Below are 25,622 nucleotides of genomic sequence, written 5' to 3'. Positions count from 1 at the left end.
TAACAGTTTACTCAGTTCTTTATAAAAGACTATCTCTGGACCAATGGTGCAAAAAATGCCTGGATGTGTGTGATTTCAAATGGAAAATTCCTTCAAATTCGTAAACAAGGTCACTTCCAGAACCTACTAAATTTGTAAACATGTTTAGGTGTTGAATTCAAATTAAAGTAAAATCATTTTAATAAAATGACAATTGGCCAGAACATTATCCTCAACCATGCACAAAAGCCAAGCACACAAAATAAATTAAATATACATGTCACTACTAAAACTTGTTCGGTCATGGTGCAGAAAACAAACTAAGATCACCAATTATTTTAAGTCAGTGATGATTTAATTTACTGGATGGATTGAAATGAGCAGAATACAGTAATGTGTGGAACATAAATTTGGGAGCCAACAACATATAAGTATATTTTACTATTTTGTTCAACAATGCACTTAAAACAAATATTGATAATGTAATAATAATAATAATAATAATAATATTTGGTATATGGCATTTGTTCAAAAACAAATTTTAAAGGATGAACCTATGTACAGAGGGCACAATTGCAATTTTTGCCTTTCCCCATTGGTAGCTGCTGTTGACAGGTTTGACTGTAACTGAAAGCGATGTAGTCATCATTTCAGAACTGAATGAAGATAACTGTATCTACATTTCTAAGAGCTCCTTTATCTCCACTTTAAAATTTATCTTGAACCTGAAAACCAGTCACACCCTTAGAAATGTAAACACCTATTTTGAATTCCACAAAGTGACACCTCCCATGTCATTGGGACAAAGAGGCGGTAAAATGCTCTCATTAACTTTCAAGGATTTGTCCCCCCAGAAAAATCTTTCCCTAAAAAAATGGTGAGGACAAAGCCTCCTTGACAAAGAAGAAATCCCTTCTTGATAAAACAGTGTAAATGGGAACTCTTGTCATGGTGATTTATGCTTGTCCAAGAAAAAAACGTAAAATACAGAAAAGTCTAATATTTTATTTCTGTCAAGTATATCATAACCAAATATAACACAAACTTCAAATACATTTTGAAATTTACAGAGTTAAAGACAGTAGTACCTTATTATAATACATTTTACTAATATGAACTCAATGATACAACAAAAAACACCTAACTGTGTTTTAACTGCATAAGAAATCATTGCTATTATGACTCTCTGGAAAAAATGGAAATTAAAAGGGAAATTGTAAACCAGAACAACTTCCATGACTCACCAGAGAAAATAAATCCTGATGCTTTTTTTACCCCACTCCACTCACAACCCTATTTGTACATCATTCTAATTACAAATCTTGCACATTTAACCACCCAAGGGTGGAAGCCAAGATACAGACAGGCAGATGCACAGATGATGGATCAGTAGGATGGTGATAGAAGACCTGCCAACCCTAATAAGGCCATCTCAGTAAGGCAGTTAATTTTATCCATAAGTTTGAACAGTTTGCAGAAAGGTGTAACAAAATATCATGTACTGCTATTGTAAAGTTGGAAAACAAATATTTAAAAATGTCAGTATTTGAAACTGATGCAGTGACAGCAAATATTATGTTCCCTGACTAACTTCACTAAATCTAACACAAAATCTGGATCCAAATCAAACATGGACGAGCTAATTATCTTGATTTTATTGCAACACACATCTTTTTGTAGCTTTTGCATTTATGCCCTAAGTCCATATCTTATGGGTAATTTCATAAGCTTTATTGCAAAATTGTAAGGGCTGGCAGGTCTATGATGGTTGTGGTGGTGTATATTATCCTGGGAAGCATGGGGATATTAAATTATATATCAAAATAATTGGCATCTTCTGTTGTTCCTTCCTTCAGTGAATCTATGATAAAACTGCAGATGTATTATAACTATGGTATCCTAAAAAGTGAATGTGAATGAAAAGACATTTGTAATGGAGGCCTAACAGCCAATGGTTATTTAACTTCAAACTTTTAGACTGTTTTTTTCTCTTTTCAAGCTTATTTTCTGTACTGAAATATTCATATTTCTAAAATGTTTTTAGTTTAAAAAATAATAATAATGTATCTGAACTTTAAGATGATCACCAGTAAAAGTTTTCCTTTCAACAAGAATTCTATCCAATTTCTAGAAGTGGTACATTGCAAAGCCATTACAATTAGAATCATCTCATAAGGATTAAATATACCACCCAAAAATGTTCATATGGGAGCTGTTTATAATCAAAGTACCTTTTCTTACATCCAGGTGACTGTGTAAGCCATCTAAAGTCCCTGGTAATAAGAAAATATGATTTTTAAGAAATGTCAGTGGTTTCTCTGGGTTCGTTTTAAATTGGTCCTCCTGTTATAAATGTAGTCTTAAAGTGAAAGTCATAATGCCCTCATTTTTCTCCCTCTTGAGTCAATGTTTCAGTCACTTGTCTCTCCTTTAACTTCTCTATTCTTACAATCTCATCTTCTTTTCTGGCCAATTTGTTCCATGCTGCATGACGAATGCTTTTTGAAATTCTTTGTTGTGCCCTCACCATACAGAATGTTTTCAAAACACCTTCCATTCCTTTCCGCATATCAATTTCATCAGGAATATGGACATACCTAATCTGTCGACCTTTGACAAAAAATTGTTCGAACCTTATTAAATGACCTACATTGGTTTTCAAGGTCACATCTGACATGGATATATTCATGAAACCATCAACATGATTAATAAGGCCATTTATCTCACTATTGTTTCTAAGATCGACTTTGACCTCATAACCTTCACATGCTTTAATAAGGCATGTCATTGTATTTAGAATAAAGTGCTTTTCTCTGCTCGTTTCCATGGAAACTGTTCTCACTTGTGTACTATACTCCACTTAAGTTATAAATGAGTGATAGCAAAGTTCACATCTCATTCAGTTTGTACCACATAACACATTCATGTTATTCTACTTACCGATACTTTATGTAAACAAACAACACCGATAAAATGTTAAATCATCACAAGTTTTTTTCAAATATGTATAGTCTGATTTGTTTTATAGAAATTGGTCACTCCATTTCCTTTCTTAATTTATCCATGACCTCCTGTACTGTTAATCCAGAAGCTAGAACATCTTTGTTCCTTGATTTTGAACCCTGAAAAAACAAGAAAGAATTCTTGCATTGACGTAAGTTGAACCAAAACCAACCATTCCAACAAACAATGAAAATTGATGCTACACTAGTCCCTCTTTTTAACAGCCACCCCCAACCAGTGACCACCTATTTTATTTGGCTAGAATCCCTTGGCATCAGCAAATTTATTTTCAAAAGTATCTCTCTAGGGTGGGTACCATTCAATGCAGTGAGCCGCTTGTATATTATTGCACAGTCTTGAAAATTAACCAAATGAGTGGACACATAATGGGGTTTACAGATAGTAATCTCACAAATACTTGTTTACTTCTAAATTCAACATGCTGACATTTGTTCCAACATGCCAATAAAGTACCTAACTATAATCCAAACAAATATGAAATAATCCAATTATCCCTTTCTGCTGTGTTTTCCTTCGACTTTACATTTCTGCACCTTGATAATTAATGACAAGTATCAAGATGACAAAAGTGAACCACAGAGAAGTTCATTATTGTTCAGCTTGAGTTAGCATGACATCTGAATACCATAAACATACTGCAGCCAGGGAAAGTACTTTTTTATGAGTATACGTCAGGGCCATGTGATTACTCAAGGATTTCATAGGAAAACAATACAGAATTCTAAATGGCATCTATGAGTGACTACTGGCCATTTTTACGTGTTTTTTAGTGTCCCAAGTACATTTTACAACAACAGCCCTAATATGAATGAAGCATAAGGTAACTGTATCATCCATTGGTTTATGGTTTTGTCTTTTTATAATAAAGAAACATTCAAAATCATGCTTCAACAGGTGTTAGATGCTTCTATGTGGACATTTTTTACTAGCTGTCAAATTTTAATCCTCAGGTAGAACTTCCCTATCCCACACCAGTGCATATAATGGATTCTATTATCCTCACATTACAATCTGTCAATAATCAAGATAGATGTAAAATGAGTAGATCTGATAGGCACCCAAAAAGGTTCATGTTCTATGACCTTTTGAATCAATAATCCTTGTATTTTAAGTTATCTATCAAATAAAACTGTTTGATTTGTGTTGGGGAGAGATATCATCATAAACGATATGTTCCGTATGACATTTTCACTTTCATAACTGAAATATTGATTAGTGAATCAAACAGTCAACAAAGTATGATCTTGTAACCTCGTATGTGTTGCTATCTCACATTACTATGCATATGATCTTGTTTTCTTGTGTAGAATAGTCATGGGAATATATCTTGATCAAGTGGCCGCTGTCTTTGATCACATGACCTACTACAGTTACAGCACACACAAACTGGGCGAGAGCCCTGATATCATCACTTCATCACAATAAACAAGATAAAACCATAAATATTTACATCCTAAAATTTGAAGTGATTCAAGTTAGTGGACCAGTAATACAGTGTGACCCCACAAGAACACGGTAGTTGGAAGCCATAGAACTCGACCATGTTATAAGCAACCAGGTCAGTTAGCTGAAGAAAATGATGCATGTACCCCAAAAAATTGTGTTATGTGTGTGTGGGTGTGGGGTATGTAATAAATGCGGGTGGTAAAATACATGCCTCATCAGCATAGTTATCATCTTAAATTGATGCATATTAAATGAGAAATACACCTGTAGTGAAAACAGACTTCAAGGCATATATAATAGCTGACTTTATTTAGAGAACCACGAATTGGTATATATACGTGAATACTGTTTATATATACATGTCTAATGTATAGCATGAATGGAGTATCAACACAGTGTACTCACCTGCGAATCTCATCATATACATTGAATCCACAATACATGGGATTCCATCGAAAATAAGCACACACATATTTAAAATATTCAATAACTTTGTCACAGGTCATATTGGTCTGAATTCAGTAGAAAAACATTACACAATCACGTAACGAATGACAAAGCACATTTACTTTTCAGTACGTCCCAAGTCGGTAAAAATTAGTTTGCGTTTTAAGCCACCATTGCTAGTGTTCATAAGCATACACTTTTTCCCTGCAAAAAGGAAACTTTCACGGCACAGTTAATGTATTCCGGTCGCGTTTGAAAATGCAAAAATCCATCAGATTCCATTACTTTTATTTAAGTTTGGTACTGACTTCCTTTGAAGATAAGTTCTTTGTTTTTATTGAAGATTGTAGTCGGCTTTCTTTGATGAAGGGTGCATGCGTCATTGAAGTCACCGCGAAAGGCCAGCTTTGGAGAACCAAGCAAATGCCCATTTCTGGTTGTGGCGGCAACATCAAATAATTGTATTGCATGATTGAGACCGATTTTTTTTTTTTTTTGCACATTTTCATAACAATCGGTGCTTCAAAGGTAATCTGTTTCCTTTGAAATTTCAGCAAACTATTTTTATCTGGGTACATTTTTAAAAAGGAATTGGCCGTCATTTGAACTATACTAATTAGTGTCCCTCCATGCCTACTGAATAAACCAATAGGTAAGATGTAGTTTTTATTTTTAATTTTTAATTTTTTTTACGTTTGTGGTGGCAGCATGATGCTGCCTTCCACGCATGCGTCTGAAAATTAACAAAGGGTCAACGGACGATAGAGACACACGTGTTCTGGTTTGATGACAGGGATTATTACAGAAAATGTGAGTGTTCTGAAGGATTTAATTCTGAGTGAAAAGAAGAGGAATTTTACTTACCATCCACATATAAATATCAGTCTTTGTAAATATATTAATTACTAGCGAGCGGCCAAAAATCCGATAAAAATAGATTACGAGATAATACCTCGTCCGGTTGATCTCTGTTATCAGAAATATCAACAGCAAAAAAGCGGATATTTCACAATATACAGTACTCATGCTAGATGTCATGATAAGTGGATTATAATATAACAATGCACTGTTTAGATGGTTTGTCAATATGGACAAAAATTTTGTTTATGTAACAATAGATACATTTCAGTGCATTTTATATCCAGTTTGCGGCTTCCTTTCATGGGGCCTCTGAATTTCTGCACTCCAAACCAATGGTTGTATATAAAAGTTTAAACAGAAACAATATCGCCAAAAAAAAAAAAATCACCACATGGTATATTTTGTCGCCAATAAGGAAAAACAATCCAAATTTGCGACATTGGCGAAGACCTACGCGATCCCAGAATAAACCTTTTGTGCATTATTTTTCGTACTTTTAAGAAGAAAAAACTACTTTTTCGTGTATGAGAAAAATACATACAAAATTTCAGGAGCCACGCCACGATCGTCTTGTATTATTCATACACGATATCTTCCCCAAAATGATAATGAAGTTTTTACGGGTTTTTTTTCGTACTTTTAAGAAAGAATTGTTGTGTGTACATGTATATGAAATTTCAGGAGCCACACCACATCATGTTATAATGGAGCACGCTATAGCGGGGTCACACTATATATGAAATTTTGGGAGCCACACCACGACCGTGTTATATCCAAATTCGTGTTATAACGGAGCGTGCTATAGCGGGGTCACACTGTATATTGTTTTACACTGAATGACCTAAGTGCTGTTCCATTTAAATATATATGGTACCCAGGGAAGGCAGTTGAAAAAAAAAACATGTGCCAGGATACTTTGATTTCACAGAGTTCATATTAAAAGGAATAGACAATTCTAAATTGCATCTATGGGTGGGTACCCACTTTAAAAGTGCCTTCCCTGGGTTCCATGTATGTTTTAATGGAACAGACCTAACTACAAGTTGAAAAAGCCATTCTTGTGAGTGCTATTCTTTAAACCATTCTTGTGAGTGCTATTCTTTAAACCATTCTTGTGAGTGCTATTCTTTAAACCATTCATGTGAGTGCTATTCTTTAAACCATTCTTGTAAGTGCTATTCTTTAAACCATTCATGTGAGTGCTATTCTTTAAACAATCATCTTCTCATTATATTCTACAAAAGGAAAATAAACCAGATATTAAAGTAGATTTGAAGACTATATTGTTATTTTTGTGTGACTCATTTAATTATAGGAATAAGACTGGACTTTATCTTGTCACATTTGTACTGGTGCACAAGCCATCTTCATTACAATTCTTTGAATGATCATATCTCTTTATATATCATCTGAGTTCACACAGGATTATTGAGAGTAAACCTAACTATATATGCTCTACCTGAAGGTAAAGACATTTTCTATGGATGTTTTTCTGTTTTATGATGACATCAATAGTAACATTTGGTTTGGACCCTCATTTTTCATTCAGGAATGTTTAAAAAATAATGCTTTATTGTACATTGGTGATGGTATGGAAATACCACTGTCAGGATCAAACTTTTCCTACCCTACATTATTATATATGAAAGATTCTATTTGTCTCACCTGCGAACCATACTGGAAATAGTTCTAGAGTATCAGACAGAGATTTGACAAAATATTCTGCGATATATATGTAATTTCTGTAAGATCTGTTTTATTTTTTTCTCCATCTTCACTATTATGAAATGTAAACAATACAGACCCTGATCTGTCATTGCATGATGCATTGGTACATCACTGTCTCCATTTTGTTCTACTGATCATCTTAACAAACTGCATAAACCCCAAATCTGCCAGTGCATTATTTGACAGCAGATCTGGATCTATGCAGTTTGCAGTTGGATCCTAATTAAAAGCCAGTATTTACTGTACAAGACTTTTATTAAATCTGACCCAGTATTTTGATGTTGATAATGACAATGCCATGACATAGTATCTTGATGGTGATAAGGTGTTGTTGGTGTTGTAGGGTTTAACGCCATTTTTCAGCACACAAAAGGCTATACATGGCGGCCAGTATTAATGGTGGAGGAAGAACCCAGGAAAATCCCGGAAAGAACCACCGACCCACGAGAAGCTACTGGCAAGCTTTCTCACATACCCACATTAGCTGAATCCTAGACTCAAACCCACACAAACATAGGTGAGATGGCAGTGATCCGTAACGGAGAGCGCTTTAGACCACTCGGCCCCTCGGGGCCCCATGTTGATAAGGACAATGCTATGACCCAGTATCTTGATGTTGATAAGGACAATGCTATGACCCAGTATCTTGATGATGATGAGGACAATGCCACTGACTCAGTATCTTGATGTTGATGAGGACAATGCGATTGACCCAGTATCTTGATCCTGATGATGACAATGCCACTGACCCAGTATTTTGATGCCAATGAGGACAATGCCATTGAACCAGTATCCTGATGTTGATTAGGACAATGCTACTGACATAGTATCTTGATGATGATGATGACAATGCCATTGACCCAGTATCTTGATGTTGATGAGGACAATGCTATGACCCAGTATCTTGATGATGATGAGGACAATGCTATGACCAGTATCTTGATGCTGATGTGGACAATGCCACTGACCCAGTATCTTGATGTTGATTAGGACAATTCCATGACATAGTATCTCGATGTTGATGATGACAATGCCATTGACCCAGTATCTTGATGTTGATGAGGACAATGCTATGACCCAGTATCTTGATGCTGATGAGGACAATGCTGTGACCCAGTATCTTGATGATGATGAGGACAATGCCACTGACCCAGTATCTTGATGTTGATTAGGACAATTCCATGACATAGTATCTCGATGTTGATGATGACAATACCATTGAACCAGTATCTTTATGTTGATGAGGACAATGCCACTGACCCAGTATAGTGATGTTGATGACAATGTCACTGACCCAGTATCTAGATGTTGGTGAGGACAATGTCATTGACCCAGTATACTGATGTTGATGAGGACAATGTCAATCAACCAGTATCTTGATGCTGATGTGGACAATGCCACTGAACCAGTATCTTGATGTTGATGATGACAATACCATTGAACCAGTATCTTGATGTTGATGAGGACAATACCATTGACCCAGTATCTTGATGTTGAAAAGGACAATGCTATGACCCAGTATCTTGATGATGATGAGGACAATGCTACTGACCCAGTATCTTCATGATGATTAGGACAATTCCATGACATAGTATCTCGATGTTGATGATGAGAATACCATTGAACCAGTATCTTGATGTTGATGAGGACAATGCCACTGACCCAGTATACTGATGTTGATGATGACAATGTCACTGACCCAGTATCTAGATGTTGATGAGGACAATGCCACTGACCCAGTATCTTGATGTTGATGATGACAATGTCATTGACCCAGTATACTGATGTTGATGAGGACAATGTCAGTGAACCAGTATCTTTATGTTGATGCGGACAATGCCACTGAACCAGTATCTTGATGTTGATGATGACAATACCATTGAACCAGTATCTTGATGTTGATGAGGACAATGCCATTGACCCAGTATCTTGATGTTGATAAGGACAATGCTATGACCCAGTATCTTGATGATGATAACAATGCCATTGACCCAGTATCTTGATGCCGACGAGGACAATGCCATTGAACCAGTATCTTGATGCTGATGATAATGCCATTGAACCAGTATCTTGATGCTGATGATAATGCCATTGACCCAGTATCTTGATGTTGATTAGGACAATGCTACTGACCCAGTATCTTGATGATGATGATGACAATGCCATTGACCCAGTATCTTGATGTTGATGAGGACAATGCTATGACCCAGTATCTTGATGCTGATGAGGACAATGCTACTGACCCAGTATCTTGATGATGATGAGGACAATGCTATGACCCAGTATCTTCATGCTGATGAGGACAATGCTATGACCCAGTATATTGATGATGATGAGGACAATGCTACTGACCCAGTATCTTGATGATGATGAGGACAATGCTACTGACCCAGTATCTTGATGATGATGAGGACAATGCTACTGACCCAGTATCTTTATGTTGATTAGGACAATTCCATGACATAGTATCTCGATGTTGATGATGACAATACCATTGAACCAGTATCTTGATGTTGATGAGGACAATGCCACTGACCCAGTATACTGATGTTGATGACGACAATGTCACTGACCCAGTATCTAGATGTTGGTGAGGACAATGCCACTGACCCAGTATCTTGATGTTGATGATGACAATGTCATTGACCCAGTATACTGATGTTGATGAGGACAATGTCAATCAACCAGTATCTTGATGCTGATGTGGACAATGCCACTGAACCAGTATCTTGATGTTGATGAGGACAATCCCATTGACACAGTATCTTGATGTTGATGAGGACAATGCTATGACCCAGTATCTTGATGATGATGAGGACAATGCTACTGACCCAGTATCTTGATGATGATGAGGACAATGCTACTGACCCAGTATCTTGATGATGATGAGGACAATGCTACTGACCCAGTATCTTTATGTTGATTAGGACAATTCCATGACATAGTATCTCGATGTTGATGATGACAATACCATTGAACCAGTATCTTGATGTTGATGAGGACAATGCCACTGACCCAGTATACTGATGTTGATGATGACAGTGTCACTGACCCAGTATCTAGATGTTGGTGAGGACAATGCCACTGACCCAGTATCTTGATGCTGATGATGACAATGTCATTGACCCAGTATACTGATGTTGATGAGGACAATGTCAGTGAACCAGTATCTTTATGTTGATGCGGACAATCCCATTGACACAGTATCTTGATGTTGATGAGGACAATCCCATTGACACAGTATCTTGATGTTGATTAGGACAATGCCATGACATAGCATCTTGATGTTGATGAGGACAATGCCATGACATAGCATCTTGATGTTGATGAGGACAATGCCACTGAACTAGTATCTTGATGTTGATGAAAACAATCCATATTGACTTAGTATCTTGATGTTGATGAGGACAATGCCATGACATAGTATCTTGATGTTGATGAGGACAATGCCACTGAACTAGTATCTTGATGTTGATGAAAACAATCCATATTGACTTAGTATCTTGATGTTGATGAGGACAATGCCATGACATAGTATCTTGATTTTGATGAGGACAATACGTGTGTGTGTGTGATTAGGATTTTTAACGTAGCTTTAACAATTTTTTCAGTCATATCGCTACAATGTCAGCAGTGTGGCAGTTTATAGTGATGTCTAGCACTGGGGCATCATGCCGCAGACATGTAGCATGATGTCACAAACAGTCACATTATCCTGACACCAGGCTGACAAGTATTAACACTAACCACTTAATGCTGAGTGCCAAGCAAGGCAGCTGTTAATAAAAATTTTGTAAGTCTTTGGTATGACTTGGTCAGGGTTCGAACCCATGACCTTCTACTTCTGAGGAGGACACTCTAACCACTAGGCCACTGGAGCAGTCGATGAGGACAATACCACTGACCCAGTATTCCGATGTTGATGAGGACAATGCCACTGACCCATACTTTTGATGCTGAAAATGACAATGCCACTGAACCAGTATCTTGATGTTGATATGGACAATGCCATTGACCCAGTATCTTGATGTTGATGAGGACAATGCCATTGACCCAGTATCTTGATGTTGATAAGGACAATGCCATTAAACCAGTTTCTTGATGCTGATGAGGACAATGCCATTGACCCAGTATCTTGATACTGATGAGGACAATGCCAATGACCCAGTATCTTGATGTTGATGAGGACAATGCCATTGACCCAGTATCTTGATGTTGATGAGGACAATGCAATTGACCCAGTATCTTGATGTTGATAAGGACAATGCCAATGACCCAGTATCTTGATGTTGATGAGGACAATGCCACTAATGCTGCTTGAAGTGATAGCTATGCCTTACTTTTTGCAAATCTAGACAAAACAAATGTTAAACAAAGTATTATGAGAGAACAGAAACTTTAGAGAGTCATTGTTATTACATACCTTGTCTAAAGTAATGTCAGACTTCTTGACCCCCAATACTTTGGACAGGTATTTCACCAGTTCAGCATTTGCCTCACCATCCACTGGGGGAGCTGAAATCTGAATACCAACCTGTTCCTCGCTAATATCTGAAAGAACAAATTAACAGGAAATTGGTTGCTGCTGCTGCCATGCCTGCCAGATATTGAGAGATTAAGTGAAAAAAATGATTTTTAAATCCCAATCACAGCATGGTCATGTTAATTAAAACATCATTTCAAAGAAATCTTACAAAAAGAGAGAGAAATCTCTCTTGATACTGTGATATATGTATGTAAGCTGCAGCTCATCGACAATAAACCACCATGATCTGCACAGCTTTACACTTGATATAAATGGAAAACTATTACTGCTGGTGAGTTCATACAATTAACTGTCATGGAGACAATTAAATGGTTAAGGCGGTCCGAGACAAACAACTACCACAGATTACTTAACTGACAATATTTAAGGTAATTATATTTTGGCTATCCATTACAACTTTGCAGTGGGCAAGCCAATCAGGCTAATTTGGATATGTAAAGTACACAGGTGCATCAGTCCATTTATTCTGAAGTTTGGTTAATCAGAGATGAGTACTGAGGAAACAAAAACTCTTATGCTTCTCTGTTCTGAATGAGAATATTTCAGCCAATATTAATGGTAACATTTGTGTTATGTCAGACTTGACTCTTAGTTGGATTGATAGAGTTTGGGACAGTGTGGGAGTGTGATTAATTTTTTAAGGCAAATTGCTGAAATGCAGTTGTGATTCTGGGAAGAATACGCCATCAACAAAGAGAGCAAAGCCCAGCAAAACTAAATTTCAGAACTCCTGGTCTGCAGTGTCTGACTTTGTGAGACACACCAGCATGGGGGAATATTTTATGCTTTGTTCATATTGCAAATACCAGATTATTAACATTTAGTCTCTCTGGAGGATATAATGTCTGTCATCATAGTACCAGATTTCATGTTATTTTTTGTACCCTTTAATTTTTTGTACACCATCAAGCTAAGAATATAATAATTAAATTAAATGTATCATATTCATTTTTTGTACACAAAATTTCACATTTTTTTGGTCAAATCCTCTTATTTTTCATACAAAAAATGTTCTATACAAGTTATGAATAGTGATTAACTTTAGGTAAGTTCTTAACCGAGGCATTGAACAGTTAAACAAGAAATTAACAAAATATAATAATCATCATCATTTATAATCATGCAGACTGTATTTCACCATATATTTTTTTATTTGCATTATTAGTGAATTTCAGGTTTCAAATGGCTTCGAAAAACTACTGATGCATCATTTAGATATACAAAACAACCATGTATATATCTATCCATCTCTCTCTCTCTCTCTCTCTCTCTCTATATATATATATATATATATATATATATATATATATAGTCTTATTAAATTTATTAGACATTCCATTTTTATCAACTTGGCTTCAGCACAACTATCAGTACATTAATGCTGTTCTTGAGCTATTGGGCTTGTCTGACATATTTTCAATACCCCATGGGTAGCCTCATTTCCCTACAAAAATCTTCACTAATTTGATCTGTTGAGGTGAATCTTGTCTTCAATCCAGTATTTATTGGAAAAGACCAAACTAAAAGTCAAAGTGTATTTAATTAGCATGTACGATACATCTGCATAACCATGTGGCCCAGTGACAATGGCTCCCATAATTACAGCAAAAACAATTTATTCAAGTTTTAATTCCCAATGGAATATAATAGTACCCTTGTTATTATTGCTCCCCCAATCATACACACACACACAAAGTAATTTATAATGCACTTGAGTACTTAAAAAAAGAAACTAGTTTAGCTGAAAGCAACATTAGACAAAGCAATGTTTATTTTTCTTACATCAGTGCTGTTAGGTTGCCAAGCATCATGTTTCACATAAACCTTGTTTACGTTTGAACCCTTTACTTTTCATATATGGTCATTACTCCAAAATAATAATAACATTTTACATATAATTTTTCATACTCTGAAAAGAATTTTAAAAAATTTCATGTATGAAAAAAAACATGAAATATGGTAATACCACCTTTATTTGGGGCAGATTCAAAAGTTTCCTTTTCAGTGCCGAGATCTTCAGAAGAAGTTTGAACAACATTACCATCCTGTCTCTAATGAGTATAAAGATGAACACAAATGATACATGTACAAGACAAAAAATTGTGTGTATTTTGTTTGCATTTATGGTCTTGTTTGGTTGTAACTGTGTGTGGACATGTGTGTATGTGTGTTGATAATGATAAGTCTGCCAGTTATTTCTTTTAAAGTGTACTAAATATTTTATTTTCTTCTATTCAAATTTGATTTCCAGTAAATTTCTAGAGGCTTATTTGAGCAAGTAATTTTGTTTCCAATTGCACATCACTTATCTGTACCATGCACAATGAGAGAAACTTTGCGCATTTGTTTAATAAAATGTCTCAAGTAGTTTCGATTTTGCAAGTGTGCATGTGTATGTGTGTGTGTGTGTGTTGATGACATACAGAGGAACCTCATTAATCTGGACTCTGAACCTCATTAATCTTTAAACCTCTCTATCTGGATGATGTTAAATGGGAACAGAATTGCTAAACATTAATCTGCTTTGCTATTCAAGAAACCTGTGTTCTGGATCCAGAAATCAAAATTGGAGACCAAAAAGTAAATTTGTAATAAAACTTGCCTTGATAATCCAGAAACAATTTTTCCAAAATATGAAAATTCAAAGAATGGTGTATGATAATACAATCAGTCAGATAACAGATTCACCTACACCAATTTGGAGGTGTGTCATCTTATCAATATCTGATTGGTCAAATTCTAGTGGCACATTAAAATAATAAATTTATCACATGTGTCATGTGTGAGGGAAAACTTCAAGTAGCATGACCATATTGTAAGCAACGATTGTATAAACAATGTCTGTTTTTAATACCAACAGGTGAAAGTGTTAATAATTAAAATAACACACTGCAGTATCATCCACACTTTTCATATGGTTAATACATTAAGTGTGTCATTAAGTATCTTTCTTGTTTACCAATTGTATGTAACAATCAGTTTGTTGATGGCTGTATAAATAAAGTTGATTGATTTAAGCTTTGGACAGTATAGGGCTTCATTTCAGAATAAAAGTGATGTCAATTATCAGCTCATTAGCAGCTATAACAGTTGTAAAGTATGACTTAATAAAAATGACTTCTTTTTTTATTAGTTTACCATAACACATTTACACCTGCAAGATATCTGTCTGTTTTCATTGTACTTTTTACATTAGTAGTGATACCAGTCAGCATAAAAAAGATTTACCAGCACATCTGCAAGAAGTAAAATGTGATAAATTTTGTCGGTATTCGTATGCCCCAATTCATTCTAGATGAGATTTTCTTTACACGAGGAATTTGCATTATTTCTTCTGTTTTGAAGATAACATCGGAATGTCTTCCATATGTAACTGAGACACGAAATTGGTAATAAGAAGTTTTCAAATGATTAATGCTGTACAAAACAAAGGGAGTTAAATGGAGCCACCATTAAATGGCCTTAAATATTGGATAAAACTCACTGCAACCAACAGGTGGTCTCTTTGAAAGTACTATTGTTATCTTCTCATAAATGATAATTACAGTATATATAAATATATGATAACTATGTCTATCTGTAGTATGCATACTGGAAATACAACCAAGAATGTCAACATACATGAAAGGGCACCAGCTACCTTCCAAAGATGGAAAGACTATCAAGCTCATACATGTATTGATATGTATCATATCACAGGCTGCATATCCTGAATTGTATCAATACATGGCACAGGTGTACCGTTTCACCCTTAGTCAATATATAATGGACTGGGACCCATCAATCTCAGCCTAGGATCTTTCCCTACACCAAAAAAACATAGCCCCTGGGTCTCAACACAGCACCTATTGATATCTGCACCATATAGCCACAAATAAACTTGAACAAAAACTTGTCAAGTTTTTTTGTGGCTATATGGTGCAGATATCAATAGGTTCTAACTAACACTAACTCCTGGGCTTATCCTGACACCCAGGGACTTAGCCCCTGAGTCAATACTTGGAAACTATTGAGATTCCCACCATATAGCCACATACGTTCTAAGTGGGCATGAAAAATGTTTTACACATGCAACTGACAATAGGATCTGTTGTTACGCTACCCCTTCCAATCTTCTGATGAAACTTTGCTCCACGGTTTGCAAACTACTGACTCCCCTCACCCTTCAACATTTACATAATACTATGCATGAAAAGATAAATCCATTAGGGTGCTCCTCAATAAAGATTAAGTTTGATTAATCCCAAGTACTAGAACAATCCATTATGGTTTTTTGAAATATAAGCAAAGGAAAAACCTTTAACCAAAACCTAATTACAAATTATCTATGACTGTGATCTTAACCCCAAGCCAAATTTAGTGAGTCAATGACAATGAAATGTCTTAACTTTCTAATAATTCATCCCAAATAATTAACTAAATCCATAAGCAGGTTTAGAAAATGAAACCAAATGATAAAATCTTCATGCAAATGTTCTATGAATGAGACCTTGACCTCAAGTGAAAGGGGAAAAGAAGCATGTTACAGAATGAATTGTCTTCATGATGATTCATGCCAAGGATGGTGAGACTAAATGATGTTCTGGAAATATATGCTAATGAAAAACTTGAACAAAACAGTAACAAACTGTGCATGCCACTGGCACTGGAAAAATGACTGCTATGTCTCCCTTTCCACTAACATGGGCTCAACATGAATATCAGGAGACTTGACTGACACATTGTTGGTTCAGTGGTTTTGTCCAAAAATAGGCAAAGTGTGAGCTTGAGTACTGTCCTGAAATTAGTGAATTGCATACCTAGTGTTTAATTAAAACTTGTACTTAAATGAATAATTTTAGTATCACTGAGTTTTTTTTTTGTCCTTTGGATTAAATAATGTGTGGATAAAATGAGATGTGTTTTCAGGTAGGATTTAAATTCCAACATGAAAGATTTGCCACCTAAGATTAAAAGTGTACATATCTGCATTCGATCTACATTTTATGTAGATTATTCCTTCACAACTTGACGAGAATAAAGTATATCCAATTTGTCACACAAGTATTTTTAAAACTTGAATGATCGATTGATTGATGTAAATAAGTATTCAATCTAATTTTCATACACCATTTCATTATTTTATCTTTCATTTTCGGTAATACTAGTAGCTTCTCTTTTCTCTCTACCTTTACTAAGCATACACTATTTAAAAAGACATATACTGGATAACTCATACATACATGAATTTGTTCATAGAAACAATATAAACGGCTTTATAACTATTTTGTCAAAATGGACAACAGTAAAACAAACAATTGCGAAAGATATATTATTACATTTATTAATTTAAATTATGAAATAGCTAAGAAATGCTTGATCACTAGGAATGTATCAGACAATGGGGGTGGGGATGCATTACATGAAGCTTACTTTGGGGGTGGGTGGGTTAACTTTATGGTTTGAAGCAACCAAGAAATCCAGTAGAAGTGGTGACCATAAAATATAGTGAAACCACAGCAAAATGAAATACTGATAATTATGTTATTTTTTTTAGGGCAAATAAAGATATTCCTCTTACAACATATAGTCTGAATTTTAAATATACTGGTCTTGTCTCTTCATTTTCTTTTAACATGAAACTGAATACAACATTATGGTACAAAATATTTAAACAATAACCTTTATGACCATTTTGTACTGACATGATGCAAGAAAGCTGTTAAACAATAACAAGGGAGGTATCCACTCTAAGTATAATCCATACATGCCAACCACTCTAAGTATAATCCATACATGCCAACCACCAGAGAGGTATAAGCCTAATAATTGCTATTCTAAGTGGCAAAAAAGCATAATTTAAGTGTAAAAAGTGCAATCTCTATATTACATGTCAGAATTACAGCACATATGAAAAAGATGCATTTTTACAACTAACCTGGCTCAGCAGCTGGTCATAATTCTTGTCACAAAGGGCAAAATCCATATGGATTAGAATCATAATACAAACTCAAAACATTTTTTTATATTCAGCACTCACTTCAACTAGTCTGCATGTGTAACTTTTGCTGAATGATCTTGAACAGAAATTCTGTAATGATCATGGTCAGGTGCTCAGATTGCTGTATCATATTACACTTCATATTCATTTTTACAAGTTTGTAAAGCAGTGTTGATTTGTCATGTTTACTAATCTGACATGTTTTGAAGTTTGAAAAGATCCATCTGCTTTAACATATCTGTCATAAATCCATCTGCTTTATCATTATCCTTTATATAACATCCACAACTCACACCATGGTGCGTTTCACTTAACATTTCGGGCACCATTTTCTTTAAACATATAGGCTGGTTCACTAGCTAACTTACCAATAAAATGAATCTGTTAGGCAAAGTGCACTTTTTTGAAGAAATCCGTCTGTTTTCTTGAAAAGGGGTCATATACTGTTACTATAAATAGCATATAAGGAAAGCACTCTTACGCTATTCTTATGCAGAAGTCTTTTCAGAATATTCTCAAATTTATGATTGGAATTAAATAGATGATAACAAAATGACAAAACAATGTTTAATTTTTTAGATATTTTTTAATGTCATAAAAAAGCTTAATCCATATGCAGTCTCACGGAAACATAATTTGCTGAAAAAAGAGCGTAATGATTACACCAAAAGCAAAATGACTGACATGTATTATTAATTATGTCCAATTAGGTAAAATTGGAGTTATGTCCCTGTAAACATTTTCATTGCGAAAAGACCTAAAAAAGATAATTTATATAAAAGAAATGCAAAACTACTATTAATACTGAGATTAGACAAAAATCTTGTCAATTCTGTGATACTAATATTATTTAATGTTATGCTTCAGAAAATGATTCTGGACTTTGGCCTTGTGCTTCAGGGTCAAAACCTTTCAATGTCATAGGTTAAGGTGTACTAATGCAGTGGTCCCCCTCTTATTTTAATGCCACCTCTTCTGCAACAGGAAAGCAAATTTAATAGAGGGATGGCATTTCTTGATTGGGATCACATACATGAATAGCAATTACATATTAACAACAAATACTCTGAAACATTTAATATTTTCATTTAAAAATCACATGCATGTCATGGAATCAATGTGATACAAACTGTTACAGTACAGCTCATGTGATTTTTAAAATCCACATACACTGTAGTGGGTGATTTAGTCCTCACCATTTTCACTTCACAGTAATGCTCTGTATGGAGGGATAAATAATAATAATAATAATGAGGACGTTGTATAGCGCCTAATCTTTAGAAGCTCTAAGCGCTTTACAACATTAGACAACACCTATAAGATAAAAAACATATAATGATATGATTACAAACACAAACACCATGAAATTAGAAAACATAGAAGAAAGAAAAAAACATGCTGAGAATATTTAAGGTAGGTCTTTAAGTTTGTTCTTGCAGTCGAAATATGTGAGTTTTAAGAGCACTCTTGAATGGGATCACTGTCTCTTTCTGTCCAAGTTCAGTGGACAATTCGTTCCACGTTGCTGGGCCTTGGTATGCACAAGAACGTTGCCCATATCACTTTGTTTTCATAGTGGGAATAATGAGTATACGATTGTCAGAAGAGGAGCGTAAGTACCTTGCTGGTGTGTACACATTGGTGAGGTCAGATAGGTATGTTGGACTACCTACAAACTACCACTATGACTTGGCAGGCATGACATTAACAACTCCACGTTGGAGGGGTAGGTCAATATTACTGAGTGTCATTTCATCAACCAGTGGATGAAGACCACCCATTGAAAGACTGAGATGTCAAGAGTGATTTACAATCAAATACTATATGAAGAATCAGTTATTTATTTCAATCATATGTACAGACATTAAAAGAATAATTTAAAAAGTCTTTAATTCATACTTTCAATATTTAAACAAGGTTGACAACTTCTTTTACAACAATTTTCTGTTTTTACTTTATTCAATGAAACCTGAACAAACATACACTCTGACTTGATGAGAGCAACACCTTGTTGAGCTTGTCTTGAACGGCATGAATTTATCTTATTGTTACAAAGGAAAAGTAATCCTCTGAGATATGGACACTTAAATTCCAAATGACAACAACTTCTGTTTTTAAGACATACCCTCCCCCAAAACACTGAATTTACAATGAAATGCAAATCACATGCTTAGTCCTTAATCAGTAATGGTGCGATCATGAGGCTGAATATACACAACTTTAAACTAGTTCAATTCTGTCTGGATGTGTACTGTAAGGGACTGGATATTTAATTTATGGGGCTAGAATGTTCCTTCTGATGGTGATACTATTTTTCTTTCATGACAAGATAAATTTGCTTCAAGTAAATTAAGGAAACAGAGCAAGACATTTACCTTCAAGAATTTAACCACCACCAACCCCCATAGAAAATTAAATGGTCTCAACCTAAAAGAGATTTGACATTAGCAGATATTCTAGAAGAAATCAAGGCTTTTACAATTATATGGTCTTAAAATAAGTAATAGAAAAGAATGAGAAGCAACAGGATTTGTAAAATTCAAACAAATAATCTATTTCCCAATAATACAAGGTGAAAAAAATGGAAAAAGAACATAGGGTATTGCAAAATAAATCCCAAATAATCCTAGAATTTCTAACACAAGTCCTGATGATCAAAATTCTAAATAAACTTTAGTGGTATTCCCAAATAAATCCAGCACCGGAAGTGTTAATGTGCTTGTGGTGGCCCATGTTGTGGTGATGTTCCAACAGTCTTTTGTTGGATCACAACAATAGAATGCAAGAATATATACTTATTTGAAATTTTACTATGAATCCAAGTCTCCATTTCCAAGAATGTTATTTTTGAGGACATTGTATTTCTAAAGAAGAATAACTTGAATTAAATAATTTGAAAAAATAAATTCCAGTCCAAATTAAATACTGGACACAGCAATAATGCAAGTGATTATGCTCAGATCTTACTGCATGAATGGATAATTTCTAGATACACAAAATTATATAGTCCTCCACTTGACCTTAGGTCACAATGATCATTTTTGTTTTTTTAGCTATTACCTAAGGGAAAATTTGATTCTGGCAGGTTCCAAATGCTTACAAGACAGAATCGTAGTTATAATTAAAAAGTCTGTTACTAAAATTATAATATAAAACATGGTAATCAATGCATAGACCAGGCGTTTCATGGGGAATTTCCAATGTTCTGGGCTCAGATTGAGATAAGCATGTTTACAAAACCAAAATCAATGATTCAGGTCAGGTAGAAAATGAACTTGATTTTAGACACGGTCAAGTACAATTATCCATAGCATATAATGAATAAAAAAAACTAACAAACAATTCAAATTAAATATGCATAACATTAGGCGGTACACAAAGCCATCGGACAGAGTGCATTTTATTTATAACCCCCAATTATGGTCCAGCAATTAACAATGGAAGTTTGAAAATTGTCTGTAATTTATCTGAACTCAACTTACTGCAGAAATGATTAATAATGTAGAAAGCTATTGAATCTAAGATGTTCAGAGACTTTAATTTCCATAAAATGTAAGACCTTCTGCATGGATGTATTGTCTCTATATGTACCCTACTACTGGCTCCTTTTTATCCTCCTAAATTATTATTATCCTACAAAAATAGAATACCATTTTCATTCTTTCTCTTCTATGATGCTATAATGTTTAGTATATTATGCATTTTCTTACCACTTACATTTTCAGTCTTCAGTTTGAACACATTATGAGAGAGAGAGAGATGTTGTTGTGGGCATACTGCCATTTTTCTGCATATGATGGGTTATATACAGTGGAAGAAGAACCTGGGAAAACCTCATGAAGAACCACCAACCCACAGAAAGATACTGCCAAGATTTTTTCAGACAGGTCAAGTTGACAGAAGTGAGATGGCAGTGATCAGTCAAGTCAAGCACTTTAGGCCACTCAGCCACTCCAAGAGAGAGGAACTTTAATAAAAACAGTTAATGAACCAGAAATACTTCAGAGCAGAATCTTCTAATTTTTCTGCACTATGCGATCAGAAAATGAACAGAAAAAAACTTTAGTTTCATCTGATGCTCAAGTTTACTTGGTGATATAGATATACGGGTATATAATTGATGTACAGTATTTATGTACCACTAATGGATAAAAAATAAGACAGTATATGGACAAAACAATTTAGCCGTTGTTTGGTATACACAACCATGACATATTCATCAGCAACCAATGATATTATCTTATCGCTATCCACATGATCTAATATTGTGAAGTTCGGACACTCACTCGTACACTGTTTGTGATCCATATATTAATTTGAAATACTTTATCATGATTTTAGGATGGTCTGCACAGCGATAATTATATGTGCATTAACTTCATCAGAGTACAAGGAATTGCCCAGTAAGAATGTCTTAACTGTAAGTTGAAATGGTAAAGTGAAAAGCACATATTGTTGATATTCTGATAGAAAGGGTCAATCAGCTGTTTCAATATATCTGCATGTACAGTACCTACTGTTGGAAACATGGTTTAATAATAAATGGTTCCCCATGGAGTATGCCGGACTTGGAACATCTAACCAGCAGTGTTAGAATGCATAAGGGCAATATGTTTTTCCCAGTTCAGGTTAAGTTTTGAAATTTTATATAGACGGGTTACTTAAAATTTTTTTTGGAAATGCATTACACTGTTGAATTGTAAACGGCAGGAATTAATTTGATACAAGGTAGTTCTACAGAAAGGAAGCTGAATGACTGAGTGTTGTAAGTCTCATTATTACTAACAAAAGATTGAATTTATCTTTGTAAGTAGTTTGGAGAAAGACCAATGTCCATTTTAAACAACCAAACTTATTTCAAGCACTCTCTCCCTTCTAACAAATAATCTCTACTTAGGTGATCTGACAAACACAAGGAACTGAAGACAATAAACAGATGAATGAATAAATTTGATACTAGCTGTATTGATTAGTTAACAAATTCTACTTTTTATGATCACAGTTTTTTCTTTTATGAGAATCAAACATTAGAATAGCCTGAGGTTACACAGTATGTGTCAACAATATGCTCATTCAATAAAATAAACACTTTTTCACTTTTCCCCTGGTACACTGTTTATTGTCAATGAAACGGGAAAGAAAACAAACATAAAGAAGAGCTGCTGTAGTGCTTATAGGTTATTAGTTTTGTGCATGAAATTAACGCAAAGAAAACAAACCATACTGATGGTTATGTTGTGCGAGGTAATTAGTTTGTATGTGAGCATCTATCTTCAAACAATGTGAGAACTTACATGGATCTTGGATGACTTTCTGCAAACATTTCTAGTAAAATAATGTTTCTTTATGAATACTTACCCATTCATAATACGTTTTAGCTAAAAAATGGCGATGTAAGCAGGACTTGTATGATAAAAAAACTAATTAAGCTCTTATGAGCAGTTCAGTTGGTGTTAATCACCATAAAGAGTCCACTTGGGCAAGGGTCCAATGCCATTGGCCAGGTGAAATCCAAATGAATAGAATATCAAACAGGTCTTTGTTTTGTGCAATGTCCTCTTGTCTACGCTATTGGATGGTGGAATGATAAGTTTAACTGTTATGGGTGCTAAATGTTTCTGATCAAAAAGCCTAGAAAGTTACCAAATATGGTATGGGTGTCTCCATTGGAATAAAGTACTCCAGTGTGAACTACTGAGATTAAATTCAACTGCCTTCCTAAATTAGCTTTAGGTACCTTCTGTTTAGGTTTTCTGACCATTTGACAAGTATGACAAGATCTACAGTAGTTAGAAACATCACTCTTAATTTTAGGCCAATAAAAATGCTGTAGATCTTGTGACAGGTTTCAATGACTCCCAAATGACCACCCATACAGAAATTTGTCATGGATTCCATATGGAATACTTCAGGAATCCATATGGAAGAGATATGAACTGAAAAACTTATGGAATCAGACTATTTCATATCAATTCCATAAGTACTTCACAGCAAGTGAAAATTCCATATGGAATAAAGTCGCAACTTGAATCCATAAGCACTTTTTTCCATATGGAAAGCAGGCTCATGTATTATAGCATCATGGAAAATACTCTCTGAAGAATTAATAACCTAAACTATCTGATTCAAATAGAAATATTGGTGGGATCTAGAGTACATGTATATGTCAGTGTAGCTGATGAGGAAGGATGAATATATACTCATATAAATTTGAAGAAAGCACATGCATGTCAGTTTTCTTTAATTTATTTCCACAGATGTTTAAAAACAGGCAAACACATGACCAAAAAAAGTAGACAAATGTAAACATGATCAGAATATTAAAATTGGCTAGTACAAGCATAGATGTATGGTCCAAGGTGGATTTTGGACTTATCTGATGTTTACTCTGAAAAATATTCTCTTTTGCTTCCTATTAAAATATGCTCTACAAAAATCATACCCTAGTGAAAATGTGACTGAAATTTCAGCAAAATCAGAAGATTTTTTGACATTCAAATGTCCTTTTTTCACTAAAATAAGGAGATTTTACCAAAATTTCTAAAAATATCGATGAGGATCTGTGATTGAAATTTTACTGAGAGTTTGTCAAAAATTCTGAAAAAATAGTGATATTTTGTGATTATAATATCACTGACATTTCAATAACAAATATCAACAAGATGTAATAAAATTTAATTTTTGTTTCTTGTACAATTTAAATGATTTTCAGCAACATTTATATTTTCTATTTCTGACAGCTGTAATTTTATTGTTCATTTTGGGCACAGTAACTTCTTTCCACATTTTTCCTTGTTATATTTCTTTTTCAAATTTTTGATGTTGTTGATGTTATTGTTGTTGTTGTATTTTTGTTTAACTTCAATTGGATTTAACTGCCCTCAAACAAGTTTTCTTGTTTTTCATTTTAAAACAGAATTTCACTTTTCTTCTGACCTGAATCTGATTTTCCTCAATATGGACCCTTTTTTAATATTGTCTCTGAAACTTTTTTAAATCAATGCTCTATCCAGTCCCATTCCGCAGTGAGCATTCTAATAAGTATTTTTTCTGTTTATTATCTAATGAATCATCGCTGTAAAGAGCTTTCTGACTGGTCAAAATTTTGTACTTGCCCAATGAATCATCGCATAACGGAAACTGATGGGAATGAGTATGCTTGCTAAACATGGCAATTCAAATTTTCAGGCAGGATACAAGTCTGAATAAGCATTTGAAAAATGTGCGGCAATGAGAATAGATTGAATGCAACGTTTGATGGGAATGTAACTGGTCAATCTGTATGAAAACTGAACACCAGGACTAGCATTTCACTTTTTGTGCCATAAGGAGTTTTACAGTAGCATTGAACATGCTAAATATGACAAGGAATTCAACCAGGATGATTTGGAAATTTTATAACTCCAAACTAATTAATTTCCAGAATTTATGGAGGGAAAACGTAAAGATCACTGTTGCCAGATACCAATGTCTATCAAAGAGAGTCATATGGTGTTCCACAGGGGTCTGTTCTTGGACCTGTTCTCTTCATTCTATACATTCAGCTGCTTTCAAGTGTCATAGATAATCATCCAGTGTCTTACCAAATGTATGCTGATGACACTCAAATAT

The 25,622-nt window shown here is 34.6% G+C and overlaps 2 protein-coding genes across 2 annotated transcripts in view; both read right to left on the bottom strand.

Annotated features, from left to right (window-relative positions):
• Positions 1 to 970: 970 nt before the first annotated feature.
• The window catches only part of LOC149801727 (UPF0235 protein C15orf40 homolog), a 44,372-nt gene continuing 19,720 nt past the window's right edge, over positions 971 to 25,622 (bottom strand). Inside the window, exons 4-5 of the mRNA XM_089956038.1 lie at positions 11,909 to 12,036; positions 971 to 3,101 (exon numbers count right to left, since the gene is read on the bottom strand). Of these exons, the coding sequence (XP_089812164.1) occupies positions 3,015 to 3,101; positions 11,909 to 12,036 (215 nt within the window). The 3' untranslated portion in view covers positions 971 to 3,014. The remainder of the gene's footprint in view (positions 3,102 to 11,908; positions 12,037 to 25,622) is intronic.
• LOC149801728 (U7 snRNA-associated Sm-like protein LSm10) lies at positions 2,363 to 2,767 on the bottom strand. Its single transcript, XM_089956839.1, has one exon. The coding sequence runs from the start codon at positions 2,765 to 2,767 to the stop codon at positions 2,363 to 2,365; it is 405 nt and encodes a 134-aa protein (XP_089812965.1).

Source organism: Sinohyriopsis cumingii, chromosome 4 (assembly GCF_028554795.1).
Source record: "Sinohyriopsis cumingii isolate HCF-2022 chromosome 4, ASM2855479v2, whole genome shotgun sequence".
In the NCBI taxonomy this organism is placed as follows: domain Eukaryota; kingdom Metazoa; phylum Mollusca; class Bivalvia; order Unionida; family Unionidae; genus Sinohyriopsis; species Sinohyriopsis cumingii.
Note: the sequence above shows the minus strand (reverse complement) of the source record. Positions and strands in the feature narration are given on the sequence as shown.

Bases quoted from the DNA above. Each gene is read 5' to 3' on its own strand.
- LOC149801728 (XM_089956839.1), bottom strand. From the start codon at position 2,767: ATGACATGCCTTATTAAAGCATGTGAAGGTTATGAGGTCAAAGTCGAT.